Genomic DNA, 19,515 nt, shown 5'->3' with positions numbered 1-19,515 from the left:
GGGTGTTCTCATCCGGCAAACCCACCCCCCCTTTCCCGGTGCACACCTTCCCTATTGCCTTGTCCTAACTGCCTCAAATCTCCCTATATGCCTTCCCCACATAAGCAGCCACCCACCCCAGACACCCGCATCCTATGCTCTCGCTTCCACTAAGGTCCCTGCTCAAAAAAATAAATAAGTGATCCCCTTATCCAGGACTGCTTTACCCATCCAGCCAAAGCCACCCATTCCCATCTTTCGGCTTGGAGTCTGCCCTCAGGACTGGACCCCCTCACTAGCCCTCCCCACCACCAACACAGCCCCCCTTCCCACATTTTAAATGCATTTTATGCAGCTGATCCTTGTTGACACTTCTGCACACTCTCAGGTGTGCGTTAGGGGAAGGCGGAACATTTGCAGGGTCAACAATGTTTTGAAAGATAAATCTGAAGCTGGGAACAAGGCCAAGTCGCATCACGTGGGGGGGGGGGTGCCCGCCCTGGGCACCTGACGGGAGGTGGATGAGGGCAGCTACTAGCTAGGAGAAGGAGAGGAAGGGAGCAAAGGCGATCTCTATCCTTCCTCCCTATTTCTTTCTCTCTTCCCCTTTTCCCTCTTTTCCTCTCCCCCCCCCCCCCGCCCGGCTGCGGTCCCTACATCTCTCTTTCTCATTTCTCCTCTCCTTCATTCTTCCTGCGGGTTGCTAGGCAACCACCCCAGTATCTGTCATAATCCATTATGAAGCTGGGGGGGGAGGGGGAGGGAGAGAAGGAGAGGGAGGTTGGCGGCGGTGGAAGAAGAGGAGGATGGAGCGTTCAGCAGCTTCTCGCTTGAATATCTGCGGACACAGGCATGCATTAAACGCAGAGCAAAAGGGGAAGACGTGGCGAAGCAAAGGGGGTGTGAAAGAGAGAAGGGGGGGTGGAAGGCGGGCAGACAATGGAGGAATGAAAGAGTATTCGGTTTCCGACCTTCAGTTCTCCCCCCGCCCCCCCAAAAAACCAACAACCTCCCACAGCCTTGCCACTTTGAACATTTGCAAGAATTGCTGTTTCTTCTCCTCAGAATTCAGCCCCTACTACTATTGCTGCTGTTCCCCCACCATTCATGCCCTTCATTCAGTGCAAATCTGCAGCCTGGCACCTTCTGCGGGTTTGCCACCCTCTCCGGCGGCACAGGGTGCCCGCCATGGCCAACCTGCAGGGCCGTTACCAGCGGGGTTGGCGGGAGCAAAGCAGATGTATCTCTCGAGGCCCGGGGTGCTTTCTCCGTTCTGGAGGAGCTGCAGGCGCCACTGGCCATGGGAGTCGCGGTGTTGGGGAGAGCGGAGGTGTTGGATCATGGCCAGGCGGTTCGGCACGTCCGTGCTGCAAAGGAGGCAGCGGAATGGGGCAGGTTCGGGGCCCGGTGGCGCTGCCGATGTGGCCTCCATTTCCAGAAGGAACTAGTGGGAGAGAAGGAAAGAATTGCAGATAGCAAGGACATGGGATCCATTCAACGCTCCAGGTGGCTCCCTCTGAGAAGTGGCTCCCACCTGCCCCTTCTCACACCTACCCTTTCCCTCTTATGGCATGCCTCCATTCCTCTAAAGCCCCTCCCATTCCTGTGGCTCCACCCCTTCTGCTTGGCTCCACCCACTCCCTGTTAGGAACGCCCTGAAAAGGACAGCTTAGCTCCACCCCCTTTTGGCAGGAGTTGGAGGAAGGCCGCTCCCTGTGTCATCCACAAGCCCCGCCCACTCCCCTCAGACCCCGGCACCTTGTAGCCTTGCAGCGCCTCCTGGTGGCCGGCTCCCGCCACGTGCAGCCTCAACTTCTCCTTGCTGTTGGTTTCGTACTCGCAGAGATTGCAGTGCAGGTGGAGGGGCGGGCCGAGCGGAAGCTCCGCCCCCATGTGGGCCCCGAGGCTGCCCCCTTCGCGCAGGTGGGCTGCCAGCTGGTACTTGAGGGCGTGCTTGTCGGTCTTGAGGTGCAGCTGGAAGTTGGCCTTTAGCTGGGTGCCGTAGGCGCAGAGCCGGCAGCGGTGCAAGTCGCCCGACACCTCCTTCCACTCGGCCTCGGGCAGCGAGCGGGGGGCCGACGCATGCCTCAGGAGCGCTTCCAGGCTGTCCGTGTTGAAGGCTTGGCACACCAGGCACCCAAACAGCCTCTGGGGAGCCCCTAGGTCTGGCGCAGAGTGGGGCGGCAGCGGGGAAGGTGGGGCGGGCTCTGGAGAGAGCGATGCAGGAGCTGTGGGGAGAAGGGCGGCAGAATGACTGCCTATGGACGGAGAGGGAGACACACTTCAAAATATTATTATTGTTGTTGTTGTTGTTGTTATTAGGTAAAGGGACCCCTGACCACTAGGTCCAGTTGTGACCGACTCTGGGGTTGCGGCACTCATCTTGCTTTATTGGCCGAGGGAGCCGGCGTACAGCTTCCGGGTCATGTGGCCAGCAGGACTGAGCCGCTCCTGGCGAACCAGAGCAGCGCACGGAAACACCGTTTACCTTCCCGCCGGAGTGGTACCTATTTATCTACTTGCACTTTGACGTGCTTTCGAAGTGCTAGGATGGCAGGAGCAGGGACTGAGCAACAGGAGCTCACCCCGTGGCAGGGATTTGAACTGCCAACCTTCTGATCGGCAAGCCCTAGGCTCTGTGGTTTAACCTACAGTGCCACCTGCGTCCCTTATTATTAATTATTATTATTATTATTGATTAAATTTGCATGCCTCCCACCATCCGTAGATCTCAAGGCAGTTCGCAACACGAAAATGCAATATGAAAAACACAAACTACATAATGGCAATACACCGAAGCTGGGGAGATAGCGAGTGAGAGGAGCAAAACAGAAAGGAGCGGAAAGGAAAACTGCAAAGACCAAAAAACAAAACAAGAGTAGAGACTGTGGCCACGTTCACACAGCACATTTAAAGCTCTTTGATACCCCTTCAAACAGTCACAGCCCTTGGAGGTATAGCTCTGGGGAAGAAATAAGGGGTCTCTCAGAACCCTTAACAAACTACAGCTCCCAGGATTCCTTGTGGGAAGCCATGACTGTTCACAGGGCTTTAAATGTATTGTGGGAATGTGGTCTATAAGGGAAGGGAGAGAACGAAGGACACAAGAGGCCTATTCATTATCAATTGAGGTTCCCACCCAGCCTTTAGATCCCACGTGGCCATGATTGGGGAGGGGAGGCGACCATCGCTTACCTGAGCCCAAGACAGCCATCTTCCTGCCAGCAGCAGCGTTGAGATGTGGGAAGCCTCCGTTGAGCAAGATCTGGCTTTGCTCCATGGGCTTGTCCCCCCGCAGGGCTGAGCTGCCCGCGGCGGCGTGAGCGTGGTGGGGGTGTGCATGGTGCGAGTGGCCCAGGGCCTGGGTGCCATAGAACTGGAAGAGCTCCGGCTGCCCCTTGCCCCCTGGCGCGGCTTGGGCCTGCCCCAGGAGCCCGGGCAGTGCCAGGGGCAGCCCCTGGTGGAGCAGGAGCATGTTCTGCATGTGCTTCTCAGAGGTCATGTGGATGCGCAAGTTGCGGGAGATGTTGGTTTCGTAGCTGCACACTTTGCACTGCCAGGAGGATTTGCCTTTCGACTCCTTCTCCTCGGGCGACGACGGGGTCGGCGCCACCGGGGCCGCCACCGAGGGGGCCCCGCCGCCTCCCCCCGTGGCCTGGTAGCCCTGCAGGTTGGCCAGGTGTTTGTCGGACTGCATGTGGATGCTGAGGTTACCCTTAGTGGTGGTGGAGTAGTTGCAGGCCTCGCAGCGGTAGGGCTTGTAGCCGCAGTTGTAGCTCTCGCCCCGGGCCAGGCGAGGGTGCGGCCCGCCGGTGCTGCAGTAAGCGCAGTGGCTGTTGTTCTCGGGGTGCTTCTCCTTCATGTGGACGTCTAAGGTCTGCTGGTACTTGTAATGCCAGTTGCACTTGGGGCATTTGAGGGTCTTGCAGGAGTTGCGCGAGTGGAGCAAGGACATGTGGCCGGACAAAGTCAACCCCGAGTAGGCCATGGCGGTGAAGTCTTCCCCAAAGGAAAGCGAGTGCCCTCCGTTGTGGCTGCTGCTGCTGCTGCTGCCGCTCAGCCCGTTGTTGACCTCAAACGTGGCGCTCACCATCTCGCTGGCCATCCCAACACTGACGGTTCCATGCGTCACGTCGGCTGCCCCAGCGTCATGGGTCAACCCAACCCGACCGGCGTCCGGGTTGGCGTTGGCTGGGCTGTCGCTGTTCACTTTGGTGCCCAACCCGGAGCTGTTCGTCCCGCCGGCTGACTCGGCGCGAGCGGTGTCTCTGGCCAGTTCTGCACTGGAGGCTTCGTTGGCCAACCCAACGGCTTCGTTGGCCAACTCTACGTTGGCGTCTTCCTTGGGCAACCCTACGTCAGCTGCAGCATTGTTGCTGTTGGCCTTCTTCAGCAGCGTCTCTGAGAGCGGGGTGCTGGCACCCGTGGGTGGGCTTTGGCCGTGTGAGCTTTGGTCTGGGAGAAGCCTCCCTTCCTCTTTCTGATTTTCGGCCGCCACTGCTGCTGCCTCCTCCTCTTCCTCCTCCTTTTCCTCTTCTGGTTTCTCCTCCGCGCCTCCCTTTGCCCAGGGCTCGCCGCCGACCCTTGACTCTTTGGCATCTGGTGGCTCGCATGGTTTTCCTGGGCTCCCCTTCTTCTTCTTTTTCTTCTTCTCTTCCTCCTCCTCCTCCTCCGTTACATTCACCCATCTGCTACACATTCGGACATTGAGGTCTCCCTTGGTGGCGGGCTTTTTTGGTTCGAGGAAGCCAAGCGCAGTGCCTTGGAACACGGCAGAAGCCCCTCCAGACAGGGCCTGGCATTCGTCGGGGCTCAGCTGCGCCCCGTGGGCTACGCGGGCGTGAGCCGCCAAGGGGCGCCCCCGGCAGAAGGAGAGGCGGCAGATCAGGCAAAGCCAGATGGGTGGGGACGGCAGCTCCCCTTCTCGGCCAAGGTCGGCTTCCCCTTTGAGGTTCTCCTCGTCCTCCGCCAGGGCGGCGGCAGGGGCATCTTTGGGTTTGGTGGGAGCGTTTTTGGCAGACATGGTTCGAGGGGGGGCCCTGGCCAGTCGGAAACTGTAGAAGGCGCCGTGAGGGGTCCACTCGCCTGGCGCTGAGGTATTCTGGGACATTTGGTCAGTAGACGTAAAGCCTTGGTTTGGGCCTCCACCGCGCTGGACGTGGAGGACGGACACCTGGGGAGATGTGGTGCTTAGGGAGCCCTTTGGTAAGAGAACGTGGCCGCCACTGAGGAGATAGGCCGAGCCCTCGGCGGAGAAGAAGAGCGGGGCCTTGCGCCCGCCGTCCTCTTCCCCCTCTCCTCCGCCTTCTACTTCCTGCTTCTTCCCATCTTCTCCGGGTGGCGCCGCTTGCGGGGAAGGCGGTGGGTTTGGCGTCATGAGGCCGCAGTCAGCTTGGAGGAAAGGCCCGGGCAAGATGGCGGCCGGGAGCTTCGCGGAGCCCAGCGCCACTTGGGAACCGGAGCAGGGCCTCATGGTGCCGTTGGGAGAGGGGGCATCAGAGGAGGAAGAGGAGGAAGGGTCCGAGAGGGGGGGTTCTTTGGTGGCTGGAGAGGCAGGAGAGTCCTGAGCGGGCCGAGGCGCGGCCCTGTCATCCTGCCCGTTGGCCGGGGGGGCAGCAGCGGAGCAGGAGGAGGAGGAGGAGGAGGCAGAGTTAGAGGGGGCGTCCATGGCGGTGCGGGCGCGAGGGGTGCGGAGGGGTCATCTCAGCACGGGAGCCGAGACCCTGAAGGGGAAACAGAAAAAAGGCAGCCAGGTGTGAAATCTTGTTTCTCGTTCTGAATTCTCCCTGTGTCAGACCTTCCTCAACTTTTGCTGTGCAAAGCAACTGGAGGCCACAATTTGACACTTGAACTGCTCTGAGAATTGTAGCTCTGGGAGGGGAATTGGAGTCTCCAAACAACTATCTGTGCCCTTAATGGACTACAACTCCCAGAATTCTTTGGGGGAAGCCATGGCTGCCTAAAGCAAAATGATACTGCTTTAAATATATGGTGTGGAAGGCTGCTTCATCTAAAGTGACTTTAGCATAATTGAGTAGGAACATACGAAGTTTCCTTATACAGTCGTACCTTAGAAGTTGAACAGAATCCATTCCAGAAGTCCGTTCGACTTCCAAAACGATTGGAAACCGAAGCGTGGCTTTGGATTGGCTGCAGGAAGGTCCTGCCGCCAATTCGGAATCTGTGGAAGCCCTGTCGGATGTTTGGCTTCCAAAAGCACGTTTGAAAACCGGAACATTCACTTCCGGGTTTCAATTGTTTGGGAGCCGATTTATTCAGGAGCCAAGGCGTTTGAGATCCAAGGTACGACTATACAGAGTCAGACCGGTGATCTGTTTAGCTCTGTGTTGTCTGCACTGGCCGGCAGTTGCTCTCTGGGATTTCAGGCAGGGTTCTCTCCTAGCCCTACGTGGATCTTTCTCCATGCCATCCAGATACTCTACCACGGAGCTGCATCCCTTTCCTAGACAGGCCTTGCTTGCACCCGCCACTAACCTCTTCCTCATCCTATCCTGCTTCTGGATGGGCAAAGTGATTGTGCAAACACCTGAAGGAGCTTCCACCACTCTTGCCCCCAAATTATACTCTGGAGGAGCGTTCACACATGCTGCTCTCTCGCTGATGACTGTAATATCATGGGATGTCTTGGGGTCGCTGCCAATCAAACTCTACTGGAGGGGACCTTAGCTCGGCAATGGAGCGCATGCTATGCTTGCAGAAGGTCCAGGTTCAATTTCAGGGCCCCTCAAGTTTGGAAGGACCAGCAGAGGACAATAAATACTCCTTTCGTCGAGAGCCGTTGCAGGCCAGGGATAGGCTTATTGAGATATAAGGTAGTTCTTATACTCCTAGCCCAGTGCATGCTTTTATGTGCAAAAGATCCCAGCTTCGAGAAAGGCCAGAAATGTCCAATGGGAACTTATTCAAGCTGCATGTTGTCTAGCCATGCCCGTTCTCGTCTTAAATCAGCTCCCAATACGGGGAGAGGAGAGCTGGTTATAGCAGGGTGGAGGACACGAGGAGGACTCTGGGCAAACAGCCCGGCTACTGGAAAGGGGGGGGGAAAGCAAATGGCTCTTCTTCTGGATCTGGGCTGGGGAAGGATTTGCAATGCAAATTAATAGCTTAGCATGCCAGCAGCTGATAAAAGTGGGGGAGGAGGCAAGGAGAAACAGGAATCCTTCCATTCTGCAACATGCAAGCGCTAGGCAAATGCAGCCATCCCCACATTCTCTGCTCAACCCGTTAGAGGCAGGAATAGGTTCTCCTGGCAACTGCCCAGCCCCACTTGAAGTTTCCATTTCCTCCCACATTCGGACAGCCACCTCATCCCCCCCACCTTCCTGGCACTCAGTTCAGCCCTTACGTAGACATCGCTTGAAACTCCCGTTGTCCTAGGCGCATTTTGCGACGGGGAATCTCATTAGCTTCTGAGCTCTGGGTGCAGCGCAGCGCTTAAGATTTCAGATTAAAACTGCAGACTGGACGGAACGGAGGGCCTTTTTCTGCCACCCCACTTCCAGCCAATCTTTGAAGACTGGAGAAGAGACCCTCTTAAGAATATTAGGGGGGTGAGTTTCGCTGTCCGTCCGCCATAGCATGGCCACCCGGAAGAATATTGGGGGGTAGGCAGGAGAAGGAGAAGATGATGTGAAAAACGCACATAATAGTTGCAGTTCATTCATTTTCAGCGTTGTATTCTTGTTATAAAAAAGCACGCCTAGACATTCCATTGTTGCGCCCATAACCTCGTTTTTTAAGGTGCCATTTAGCTCCTAGCTTCCATATCTCAGTTTCTAACACTGTATGCAGAGCACTGCATCTGAGCATCTGCAAAATGCCAGGTTCCTCACTGCTGAGAAGCCAAAGCTAATTCCCCAGACATCCAGGATTAGAGAGGGCGGGCTTTCAAGAAAAGCTTTAAGTTTGAAATTAAGGGCACGCGTACTCACACCTATCTACAGATCTCCCCAGGCCAGACGGCGGCACGCGCAGGTGTGGGCCCACAGCCTCTTAGGAAGGGCAAACCGCAGCACTCGAACTCCACCCTCGCCCCAAGTCCATCCGCAGGTCTACTCACTTAAGAAAAAGTGCGTTTGCTGCACATTTTAAGCACCTTCCTCCATCACACATCGCCAATATCCTCATTATCCTCATTTCAATTTCTCCCCCAAAAAGCAATTTGACGTGACATTCTAATATATTCCAGGCAGCAGTCAAAACCAGAGGCATAAAAACTTCTTCAGCCAAAAGCCGAAACGAACAAACAAATAGTTTTCTGAATGCAGGGTCTTGGGAGAGAGCCACCACCAAAAAGGCCCTATAAAACTCCTCATTTTTTGTTTCCATTTCCTTCAGTCACAACACATCAAGGCTAGATATCACCCATTTGTCTACTTGTCAATCCACTTATCTCTTTCTCTCCACCCACCCACTCCCCACCTTATAGAATAAAGCAAGCTGGTCTTCCTTAAAAATTGTTAATAAACCGAAACGCAGATTACACAGTACGCTCTGATTTGTACTGTTATTTCAGCAAATATCCCTTCCCAGGAAGGTTGTACTAGCTCAAATGTCCGCCACCTTTCCAAACTGTGATTCTGCAGCTCAGAGGGACGAGGGCCCACATGACATGGCCCTTCCAGGAGTTAGGCCTAGCAGGCGTCAACAGCTGACCCGTCCTTCACAGATTTGCCATTCCTTTGGCGGAGGCAGAGAACGGCAGCGGCAACCGCGATATCCTGCAGCATGGCGTTCCACAGATCGGCGGTGCTTTCTGTGTGAAAGCCGTTTCTCTTTGCCGTGAACCTCAACCATGCCAACCTGCGAACTTGACATACCTGTCCTGCCAACCCTTTGCCCAAAAAAACCACATGACTCATCCATTTATCCAGCTCCAAATCCCCTCCTAAGCTAACGTTCTGACACACCACTAACCCAACCATGACAAGGCAGGAGAGTTTCCACGCAAGAGTTTCTCAGCTCCCCCCCCCCAGTGAATCCAAGCGAAGCAAGATCAGAGGTGGGGGAACATGCGCGCCTCTGAGTTATGTTGCACACCCATCTTTAGCACGCCCCGGCCAGCATGACCAATGGTTAGGGATGATTTGAGTTCTGGCTCAACCTCTGAAGGGCCAGTGATGCTCTATCCCAGAACTAGACTACTGGACGATCCCAACATTTGCCATGGTGTTTTGGTTGTTGTTGCTTTTAAATTTTTTCATGTTTGCTATATACCCCCCTGAATTTTGCTGAGAGGCTGGTATATGAATGCTTTTATAAATAATTGTCGATCGCTGTAAATTTGTGGGGAGGGGGGGCATTTGCCCCTCAGGGAAATGAAACTTGGGGTATTCCCTCTTGAAAATCCCTAACCCCCCCCTCTCGTTTGACTTTTCACAGGTCGGCAGCCCCTGCCAAATTAAGTGTGGGCTGGCATGACCCCCCCCCCATGATGCTGGGAGTTGAAGATAATTGAGGGGAGGGAAAGGAGAGGAGATATTCCTTCGCCCCCGCCCGCCACAAATATCACCCTCCGTATCAGTAGTGGGAGCCATGGCAACCAAACAGGCTTCAAACCGGTTTCGACGGGGAGTAGAGACGGAGATGGGGTGGCAAAGATACCAGCCGAAAAACCCAACACACGCACACCCCCAAAATCCCTTCTCGTGGGAACACTCCTAGTCCATCAAGCTCCATATTGTCCACTCTGGCTGGCAACAGCTTGGCAAGGTTTTGGGCCAGAGCCATGTTTTGCCCTACCTGAACCCGAGGCCCACATTGTGCCCACATCTATCTACCTCCCTGATTTCCACACAAGCAGCTTCTCCTTTTCTCCTTCCTGTCTGTCCTCCCCCCTCGGTCGTCCGCCCACCTCAGCCCTTTAACATTATTATCTTTGCGTCCCTGGAGGAAAGACACCCTGTTAACTTTTTAATATTTTCTGTTCATTCCTCTGCTTGTAATGAAGGAAGAATTGGTGGCGAGGGAGGGGGGGTTAGAAAGAGAGAAAATGTGCTTTCTTGCGCCCTTCCTCTCTTCTCTCTCTCTCCCCCCCCATGCCTTTTCTCTTCCCCTCCCCCTTCAGAGGGTGGTTAGTCAATGCAAATTGTCTCATTAAGGAGAAAAGGAGGCGGGAGACATAATTAGGCGGCTGCTGCATATTTATTATGAGGGAACCAGAGACACAAAGGCGTTTGGTGGGGAGGGGGGGTGAGTTGGTTGGTTATTGCATTGTGGGGGGGGGGAGAGAACAGAGAGAGAGAAAAGGAGGGATGAAAGAGAGAGAGAGAGAGAGAACGGGAAGAAAGGAAGAAAAAAAGGAGGAAGAAAAATGAGATATGAGATTGCAGGAGGCGTGATGTAGAGAATGGAATAGGAATGAGAAAGGGAGAGAGAGAATGGGAGTGAAGGGGGGGGGAGAATGGGAGGAGGCAGAAAGGAGAAGGAAAATACATATAGAAAATACATATAGTATAGAGAAATGCAGGCCCCAATCCTGAGGAATGTATTTCCTTGGGTCAGTGGGTCTTACATCCAGGTAACAGAGGCCACGGCCAAAGTGGGGTGGGGGGGAGGCAGATAGTGGAAGGATGTTGTGGGGGGGGGAGAGAAGAAATAAGGGGGGGATCAACCCAGCATGATGAAGTGGAGGGAATGCAAAGGACAAAGCGTGACAGATGAGGGAGGGAGAGAAGAGAAGAAGGCAGGAGAGAGAGAGAGAGAGAGAGAAATGGAGGAGATGAAAAGGGTGAGGGAGGGGATGGGATTTGGCTTGGGGGGTGGGATAGAGAGAGAGAGAAAGTGCAGAGATGGAGAGGGAAAGAGGGATGAAAACCCAATGAGGGATAAATTCATGGAGGAGAAATGGGGTATTTTGGGGGGGGCTGATGATGTTTGCATCCTCTTTGGATATATATTAAGAGAAGGCAAAGGCAGGCCACGGAAGAAAAGAAAGGGGGAAGAAGAAGAGGAGGCGGAGGAGAGGTTGTTGGGGGGGGTCCTCTCTCTCTCCCCATAGAGGAGGCGAGGGGGGGGTCCTGCAGGCGCAGAGGGGGGGAGGGGCTCCGCGCAGGGCGATTAACGGGGAGATTAATGTCTAGGGGTGACAGGGGAGGCAGCCAGAGTCAATAAAACGAGAAGCACAGTGACAGGCAGCGCTTTAAATTACCCTGCGCAGCGGGGAGGGGAGGCGCAGGCGGATCCCTCTCCTCTCCCTCCCTCTCCCCCCCCAACCCACCCACCCAAGCTTGGGCTAATGCCCTTCAAGCCCCGATCTGTAAACCGTACCCCCCCACACACAATAATTTCCCCCCTCAGCGCCTTCCTCTTATCAAATCTGCCTCGCGCCCCCCCCTTTCCTCTTCTCTTCTCCAGCTCCCCATCATCAAATATTTGCTAAACTGGTTGATGAGAGTCCTGTTAACATCCAGGAGAGGGAAGGAAGAAAAGGAGGGTGGGCGGGTGAAGAGAAGGTTAAGGTTGGTTTTGACAACAGATTTCCAGCGTGGTCTGGAGGGGAGCTGCTTTTGTAAAAAAAAAAGTGGGGGGGAGGCCTGATTCTCCCCCCCCCCAACTCTCTTTCCTCTAAAGGGCAAAAGGGTGAGGGGCGTCGTGCAAATATACAGACTAATGCGCCTCCTCTCCCTGCTTTTGTTTAATCCTGCAACGCACTTAGGGCCTCATTTGTATGTGATTTGCATACAATATTTAGCAAGAGGCACCCTGGGTTGTTTTGTGTGTGTGTTTTCTTTTTTGGCAGCTGAAAGGCACACACGCGCGCACACACACACACACACACCCCTTCTAAATTGGTGTATGCAAATATATACAGCAAGGACTGGTGCATAAATTAATCTGAGAGTCAGGATGACAGAATTAGGTTAGCTGTCCCGTCAAAACCCCAACCTGCACAAATGTGCCTTAGACCTGGGGGCCAAATGGTGTGTCTCAAAAGTTTCACAATGTGGGTTTCTTTCCATCCCAAAACACAAATGAGATTCTTTCTGATTAGGGATCCGGTTGGGCGGAGAGAGAGAGAAAAGTCAAAAGTGTAAATACGATCAAGATGAGCACGGCTGCCTCAAGAATTCATCAATAAAGATGTAAAGGTTTAGGGGTTGGCTTTTGGAGGTTGTAGGTTTGTTAGTTTTCAAATTAAAGTTGAACTCCTGCCCCTTGAAAAATGTTCCGAGTTGTTGTTTTTTAAGTGGGTGCATTTCAATTGTGAGCTTTTGCCGAGTTTTTACATGTTTGTGAAATCTCGTTCGAGTGCGAGAGGTGGGAAAATGCGCTTGTGAGCACATTCACGTAGTGTTGCAAAATATGAGGCAAGTCTCCTCTCTCTCCAAGGGCATCCTGGTCTTAAAAGACAATTGCACAACATCACAAGGAAATTATGGCAGTGGGGATGCAGCGTGGGATCCCAGCATCTGCAGAAAGAGGGGAGAAAGAGAGACATGGGGGGGGGCCCTGGTCTAGCTTCATGCTCTACCTATCCTGAAGCACTTCCTGGAGGAGAAGTTTTTAAAAATGCACACCTTCATGTTTTGTAAGCTCCTCCCGGGCAGGGACCATCCCTTCCCTCTACTTCTGTTCCCCTGCAAATGTGAACATCAGAGCTGGGAAACTGTTTTTCGCCTTCTGGGGAGTTCCTTCCCTGGGGGCTGGATGCCAGCGGTGGGCGGGGCCAGGGCAAAAGTAGGTGGAACACATTCTTTTAAGTTTGGAGGGCCACATTCGGGACCCGGGGGCCAGAGATTTTGCACCCCTCATGTGTCTCAGTGGCACCATGCAATGAATAAATAGCACTCAGAATAAAAGAGTCGCTTGCAAGCTTTTGCGTGTCTGCCTTGGGAGGACTGAGCTATCCCAGCATCCCCCGGGGCAGTGGCCAGGTGTGGGCAGACTTCCCTTTCTGCTCCTCCCCCCCCCACGAAAACACGTCCTCAAAACCGCATTATGCAGAAACCCCTTTAAAACAGCAGTGTAATCAGAGAGAGCTTCCCCCCATCACATTTGCAGAGACCTGCCCTGGGGCTGCGCAGGTGTGGACAGGTTAGAACGAGCGCACAGGTAAGACGAGGCAGACCGCTAGGGCGGCACGATGTCAAGGGACTTCTTGCGCCAAGCGTCACGAGTGCGAGTCCACGTTCCCCGCAGCTTCCAGCATGGACGGCCGGATCCCTGCAGAAGCAAGAGTCCATCTCCCAGAGTGCTTTGCTGCATCCCAGAGGATTGTGGGACATGCAGGGACACCGCTTCCTCGCATCGTGAGCACCTGCCTGGAAATCAACACCTGACCTACAGCCCAGTGATAGCAGGTACCCGAGGCTAGATCTGTACAGGGTAGGCAAAATATCAGGCTTCCACTACTGAGCTCCACATACGGTAAGTCACAAACCTATTTGCATAGCTTATTCCTGCCAGCAAAGCAAAGGGCCCAAGGGTGACGCTGGACACCCCACGCTAGAAAGCCATTTCAGGCAGGCCTCCCCTTCTAACTTCCGATACAATCTTTAAAAAAGCCGGGTTTGGGATCAATAAGGTCTAGCAACTTGGCTTGCGATTTTTGAAAGAGAGTCACACATTGCACTACAACTTATATGCATGCTGAACTAGCCGCAAGACTGTCTTGGTACAATTTGGCGGAACGTTTGCCTCAACGCAGGGCTGGGGGAATCAAGGTTGTGTTAAGCGGGGCACTGGAGAAGAGCTATCTGGGACCTTGAGGCTTGTGGTTTGAGTTGAGATGTCCTACTAAGAATTGAGTGGCCCTGACAGATTGTACAGCTGAGGGGGAAAGTGTGCATTACCAGAATCATATCCCGAGGGTGAGGGAAACTGTGGCGATGGAAATTCAAGTCTCTGCGCCCAGGGGACTACACTTCCTTCTCCCACCTACAGCCCATCTATGCTACCGCAACCATGGGCGGAGTTGCAAATGTTTTTTCCACGGTGAAACAATCTCACAAGACAAACTCTGAGCATGTACATGGTGCACCGATGCGGCTGCCATGTGCACTAATACTGCATACATGAGCCGAGGCATGGCATACCCAACATTTCTTTAAAGCAGGCCAGATATTTTAGGACTACAACTCCCATCATCCCTGACCACAGCTCCTGTTAGCTGGGGATGATGGGAGTTGTAGTCCCCAAACAACTGGAGGGCCAAGTTTGCCTATGCCTGGTTTAAAGCACACAGCTTCTTGCAACGAATCCTGGGAACTGTAGTTTTCCTCTCCCAGAACTACAATTCCCAGCACCCTGAACAAAGTTCCCAGGATTCTCTGAGGGAGAGAGAGCTTGCAGAGATTACTGAAATCTAGGTGCATGCCCACCATGTGTCCTTGATTAACTCCTACTTTTGGTCACCTATTCCACATCCTCCACACAGGTGTCTAAAGGCGCCAAATGCATCTTTACAAAGAATAACGTGTCTTGTGTGCTTTTGAACTATCCGATCCTGTTGGCTCTTGAGGGCTAGTGACATGACCCCACTTTCTCCAGCTCCAGATTTCACGCAGCAGGCAACGGCCTGGGCAACTGGCTCTACCACTCTGCCTGTTCCTTCCATTTAGCCGGAAGTGCTGCCATTTTGTGGGATGAGGCCCATGCTGGCTGCGCGCAAACCTGGCGCAGCTATTTGGTTCTACTTTCCGTGTGCCCCTGTCCAGGTGCTCAAGGTGTCATTCCCTGGAACCAAACGGCCATCTAACCTGAGCGGTCAGGTAACTGGGGATTCCCGGGCATGACAGCACCAACCTTCTTGAGTTGTTTGACCCCAGATTCTGGTACTCCCTAGGTAAAGGTAAAGGGACCCCTGACCATTAGGTCCAGTCATGGACGACTCTGGGGTTGCGGCGCTCATCTCGCTTTATTGGCCGAGGGAGCCGGTGCACAGCTTCCGGGTCATGTGGCCAGCAGGACTAAGCCGCTTCTGGTGAACCAGAACAGCGCACGGAAATGCCGTTTACCTTCCCGCCGGAGCTGTACCTATTTATCTACTTGCACTTTGACGTGCTTTTGAACTGCTAGGTTGGCAGGAGCAGGGACCGAGCAACAAGAGCTCACCCCGTTGCAGGGATTCGAACCACTGACCTTCTGATCAGCGAGCCCTAGGCTCTGTGGTTTAACCCACAGCGCCACCCGCATCCCAATTCCTAGGTAGGCTGCCTCTATATATGGAGGTTCAATTCAGCTGGGACGGCAAGAAGAAACCGCACACCCTCTCCTCTGCGAATTAGTCTAATCCCCTTTTCAAGGAATCAGAGCCTGCGACCATGCGCTGCACCGCAAGCAACGAGCTTCCGTAAGTTAATTATGCGCTGTGTGACAGAGTCGGCCTCGCTGGTAGTTTGTGAGGTGTCTGCATGGGATTGATTTATTGACTAGTGTGGGATTTTAACCATTCCTGGGGCTTCATCCGAGTCAGCCTCGGAACAAATCCTTCAATGGAGCATGTAATGATTCATTTATTTTTTACAAGAGAGAGAGAGCGCCTCTGGCCACATGCAGAGTGCCTCGTTTTGTTTATTAGCTTGCCGAAATGTAGGCCAAACCCTCTGGGAAATCTTCCGGGGCGAGAGATCAGGGAAGATCAGGGTGTGGAGAACCAACACTCTGCCCTCAACCTTGAGCCAGCCCACAAGTCTTTTAGGAACTGAGATGGGGCTTTGAGAAGCTTTGGGGAGCCAAGGCAGCAGAGGGTCCGAGGGGGAAGAGAGAGGCCAGGATCCAGGCCTCAGCCCTGCCCAGAGACCTCCAGAAAATATGTGCTCCTCAAATGAAAAGCAGGAATGCGAGGGGCCCGCCTCGCAGGCTTGTTGTAAGAAGTTTTTTCCCTAGTCCATTGTAAACACAAAACAAAAGTCCGTTATCAATTACAACTAGCAACACACTTGGAACTCTGACACATCTAGCGTTAGAAGCAAACTGTTTCTGACACAGGCCAGCTTTTTGCACAACCCGTTCGCTGTTTTCTTGAGGGGGGGGAGAGATTCGCATGTTAGGTGCTGCTTCACACAGTTTGCCGGACCGAAGTGTCTCTTGGCTGCGTTTTCAATTTTTTTGTGGGCTGGGAGGAAGGGAATGGTTTTTTTCTCGGGTTGTGGCTTTGAAAGGGCTTGGCAGCGCGAGTTGAACGGCTTTATTTTGTTTTATCTTTTTTTAATTTTGCGGTGTGCGTCGCCTGCCGTTCCCCAGCAGTCGTGGTCACCTCTAACCTCGCCCTGGCATGGCACTGTGGAACGTATGCAAACTGTGCTCTTGCAAATGAAAGAAAGAAATTAAACTCAGAAAAAGCCTGCGTGGGCAGGTGATGATCCTGAAGGAGTCATGTTTCAAACACAAAACCTGCGACTCGAAAGTGGGAGGAGGGATCTACAGGGCATGAAGATGCAAGGACCCCTGCCCCACGGGGCTTGGTGTGTATTAATATAATATACACACCTATACACACACAAACACACACACCTCAGCACAGATTTCTTTCCCAAAGCACAACCCCATTGAGTCCTGTCTATCTGTCCAACATGCCAGTATCACAGCTGAAATCCCTGGAATGACTTTCAGAAATCAGGGAGCATTCAAAAAACATAGCCCGAGGTGGTGGTGGGGAGGCCTGAATCGAGAGCGGAAATGAAATTTCACACCGTTTAGAAAACTTGGCAAACGTTTCAAAAGCCTTTTCCGATTCCAAACGTGTGCAAATGTCACTTACAAAATTCAACTCTGAAAAATACTTGTCAATAAAGCGGCAAGATCCTCATAATCTCAACAAAAACCAATACACACAAACACACACATATATATATTTACACATCTTGCTCCCGTCCCGAGACTTAACTAGAATTTAAAATTTGCCTGGAGCATTCAAATCAAGAGACTTGGTTTTAAAATCGCACTGGAACACAAAGACACACCGCAAATTAATTTCTGGTGAAGCTGGACCTTGGGGAAGCTAAGAAGCAGTCTCTCAGCTCATGTTACTCTGAGCAAGTCACTCACTCAAGCCTCAGTCTCCCCGTCTACAAAATGGGAATAGCAGCGACCCATCACACAGGGATGTCATAAGGGCAAACAGGACTGACAAACCATAAAGCGCTATTGTGCATTTTTTAAAAAGCGCCCGACAAAACAGCCATGGAAACATAGGATACACACCCACGAGGACAACCCTGACATATGTCTTGCGAAGAAGTAAGCCCTACAGAATTGAAGGGTGCTTATTCCCAGGTAAGTGGGGGCTAGGATTGCAAACTTAATGCCACCAAACGCCAGGACCAGCATATATGGAACACTACTGCTGAAAGCAAAGACCAGGGTGCCTCTGAACATGGGCAAAGTGCATTTTGCTCGCCACTGAGTGCCCCCAATATTTATGGGATGGAGAGGGGGAGGGAACCAGATCAGAGGGCGCAGCATTAAGTCTTGAACTAAAATGCACATATACAGAACAGAAACACACAAAATATATGTTGGAACTGGTAGGTGGGGCGGACGGGTGCAGGGAAATGTTTTGGTTCCTTCCAGACATTTTAATCCACCCTTTAGAGAAATAAGGGCACATCGCCTATTCTTGCTCTTTGTAAATCCGGCTCCCCCACTTCTGGAGAACCCAGGAGTTCTGGTCCAACAATTGGCAGCCCAACCCTGCTTTTAACTTTCTGTTCCAGTTTCAAATGCCCATCCCATAAAAGACCAAATTCAGTGACAGTTGTGGGAGAGAGAGAGAGAGATACGGGCAAGCGAGGTAGCACTAAGCGCCACAGAGCGAGCGAAGGCAGAAGGCGAGGGAGGCAGGGAAGGAAGAAAGATTGTAAAATCAATTAAATGAGTTGCTAACGGAGCGTCGTGTCGACAATCTGTCGCTGGCTGGAAAATATGAGCTGCCCAAATACACTCCCGGCTTGCACACCTCTGCCAGGCGGCCTTCGCGGGTCCTTCCATCACTCCTGTCAGAGGTCTGAGCCAGGGACACGGGGAGAAGGGACGGATCCCAAGCGAGGGGTCAGAAGGCCATAGAAGGGGGAGAGAGGGGGGGACGGTGGGGGTCGCTGCGCACCCAAGGGTGTTTTATGGCGCTGGATGGGACAGGTGGAAGGAGCCGGGCGATGGCAGAGAAAGGAGGGTGGGAGAAGGGAGAGGGATGGAGGGAGGCTGGCGAAGGAGGGAGAGGAAGACAATAATTGGAGAAAGGGATGTGTGATGAATGGAAGGCTCAGGGGAGGGAGGGAGGGGAGATGCAATCGCCTCCTCTGAGAGGGAGAGGATAGGCTGGAGGGGAAGAAAGAGTGTGGCAAGGAAGAAGGGAAGAGAGAGAGAGAGAGAGAGGGAAAGGTGGTCTGGAGGAAAAGGAAGGTGGGTGGGGGAATGAATGGAAAGAAGTGCTGGGGGGTCCCAAAAAAGGACTCTTAACAACTCCCCCGCCCTGAGATGGTGGCGATTTGGGGACGCTGGTGGGAGACCCAACACACACCCCTGCTTTTTTTTGGGGGGGGAGAAAATACACCGTCCCTTTCTTCCCACCCCCACTCCAAAATGCCACTTCTTCTTCACTGCGCCCCCCCAAAAAAACAACTTCAGTTTTGGGGAGGGAGCCCTCCTCTTCTCCTCCATCCTTTCTTGGGGAGGAGGCAGGATTAAGACTCCGAACAAGAAGGGGACGCGGGAGCGCGCCCAGCCTCCTCCTCTCCCCCGCCTATTCTGCTGTCACATTCAGAACCGGCCCCCCTCGCCTCTCCGCTTTGCCCGGCTTGTCATTCCTCCATCCCGGGGACCCAACTCTCCTCCCCAGCCCGGCTCCCCTTCCTGCTTCGCCCGCCCGGCTCTCCCTTCCGCCCGCACATTGTTCCGCCGTCCGTCCCCCCCTGCTCGCCATCCATCCTCCCTCCTGCCCGCCTCGCCCTGCGCTCCCCGGCCCGGCCCTGCGCCCTTCCTTCCTCCCTTCCCTCCTTCCTCCGGCCGGCCAGCCCTGCGCGCTCCAGCCCGGCAGCCCCTCTCCATCTCTGCCTCCGCCGCTGCTGCTGCCCCCTTTGGCGCTCCGGCGCGCCGCGCTGCTTGCTGCTTTCCTCCTCCTCCCTCTTCCTCTCCTGCCGCCGCCGCCGCTGCTCCTCTTCTCCTCCTCCTCCTCCTCTTTCTCCCCTTCCCCGATCCTCCTCCCGCCTTCTCGGCTCGCCTCTCTCCCCGCTTACGCGCTCGCTGGCTCGGAGCGAGGGATAGGAAATCGATGCCACTTACACCTCCGCGGGAAGAGAGAGGGGGACCAGCAGGCGCCGCTGACGCTCTCGGCCGCCGGGTGGGGTGGGGTGGCGGGCGGGCAGGCGGGGAGGGGGCGGCCCGGCTGGATCGGGGAAGGGGCGCGCAGGCGAGGCTGGGCTCTCCCTCGGCGCAGTTGTCAGCGCGGCTCCGTCGGGCTGCTGCCTGGCCGGCCGGCTTGCTTGCCTGCCTGGCTGGCTGCTGGCTCTCTCTCTCCTCCTCGGCGCCTCTCTCCTCCTCGCTCCGGCTCAGGCAGGCAAAAATCGATGGGGTTCG

General features: G+C 54.1%; 1 protein-coding gene and 1 long non-coding RNA gene across 7 annotated transcripts in view; one reads left to right on the top strand and one right to left on the bottom strand.

Moving 5' to 3' along the window:
- LOC309355922 overlaps window positions 1-9,754 on the top strand; it is a 37,444-nt gene extending 27,690 nt beyond the window's left edge. For all 3 annotated transcript variants that reach the window (XR_014162626.1, XR_014162627.1, XR_014162628.1), the window contains one exon: window positions 8,516-9,754. This is a non-coding gene — a long non-coding RNA (uncharacterized lncRNA). The remainder of the gene's footprint in view (window positions 1-8,515) is intronic.
- The window catches only part of ZFHX2 (zinc finger homeobox 2), a 30,523-nt gene extending 11,224 nt beyond the window's left edge, over window positions 1-19,299 (bottom strand). Inside the window, exons 1-4 of one of the 4 annotated variants that reach the window (XM_081886658.1) lie at window positions 19,222-19,299; window positions 3,175-5,702; window positions 1,738-2,237; window positions 1,123-1,423 (exon numbers count right to left, since the gene is read on the bottom strand). In XM_081886658.1, the coding sequence (XP_081742784.1) occupies window positions 1,123-1,423; window positions 1,738-2,237; window positions 3,175-5,647 (3,274 nt within the window). In that variant the 5' untranslated portion in view covers window positions 5,648-5,702; window positions 19,222-19,299. Of the gene's footprint in view, window positions 1-1,122; window positions 1,424-1,737; window positions 2,238-3,174; window positions 6,981-19,221 lie in introns of those variants that run through there. The other 3 variants (XM_081886660.1, XM_081886659.1, XM_081886661.1) reach the window with 3 other exon arrangements.
- Window positions 19,300-19,515: the final 216 nt, after the last annotated feature.

This window comes from Podarcis melisellensis (assembly GCF_964234715.1).
Source record: "Podarcis melisellensis genome assembly, chromosome: 13".
NCBI lineage: Eukaryota > Metazoa > Chordata > Lepidosauria > Squamata > Lacertidae > Podarcis > Podarcis melisellensis.
This window is presented reverse-complemented; position numbering and strand designations above follow the sequence as displayed.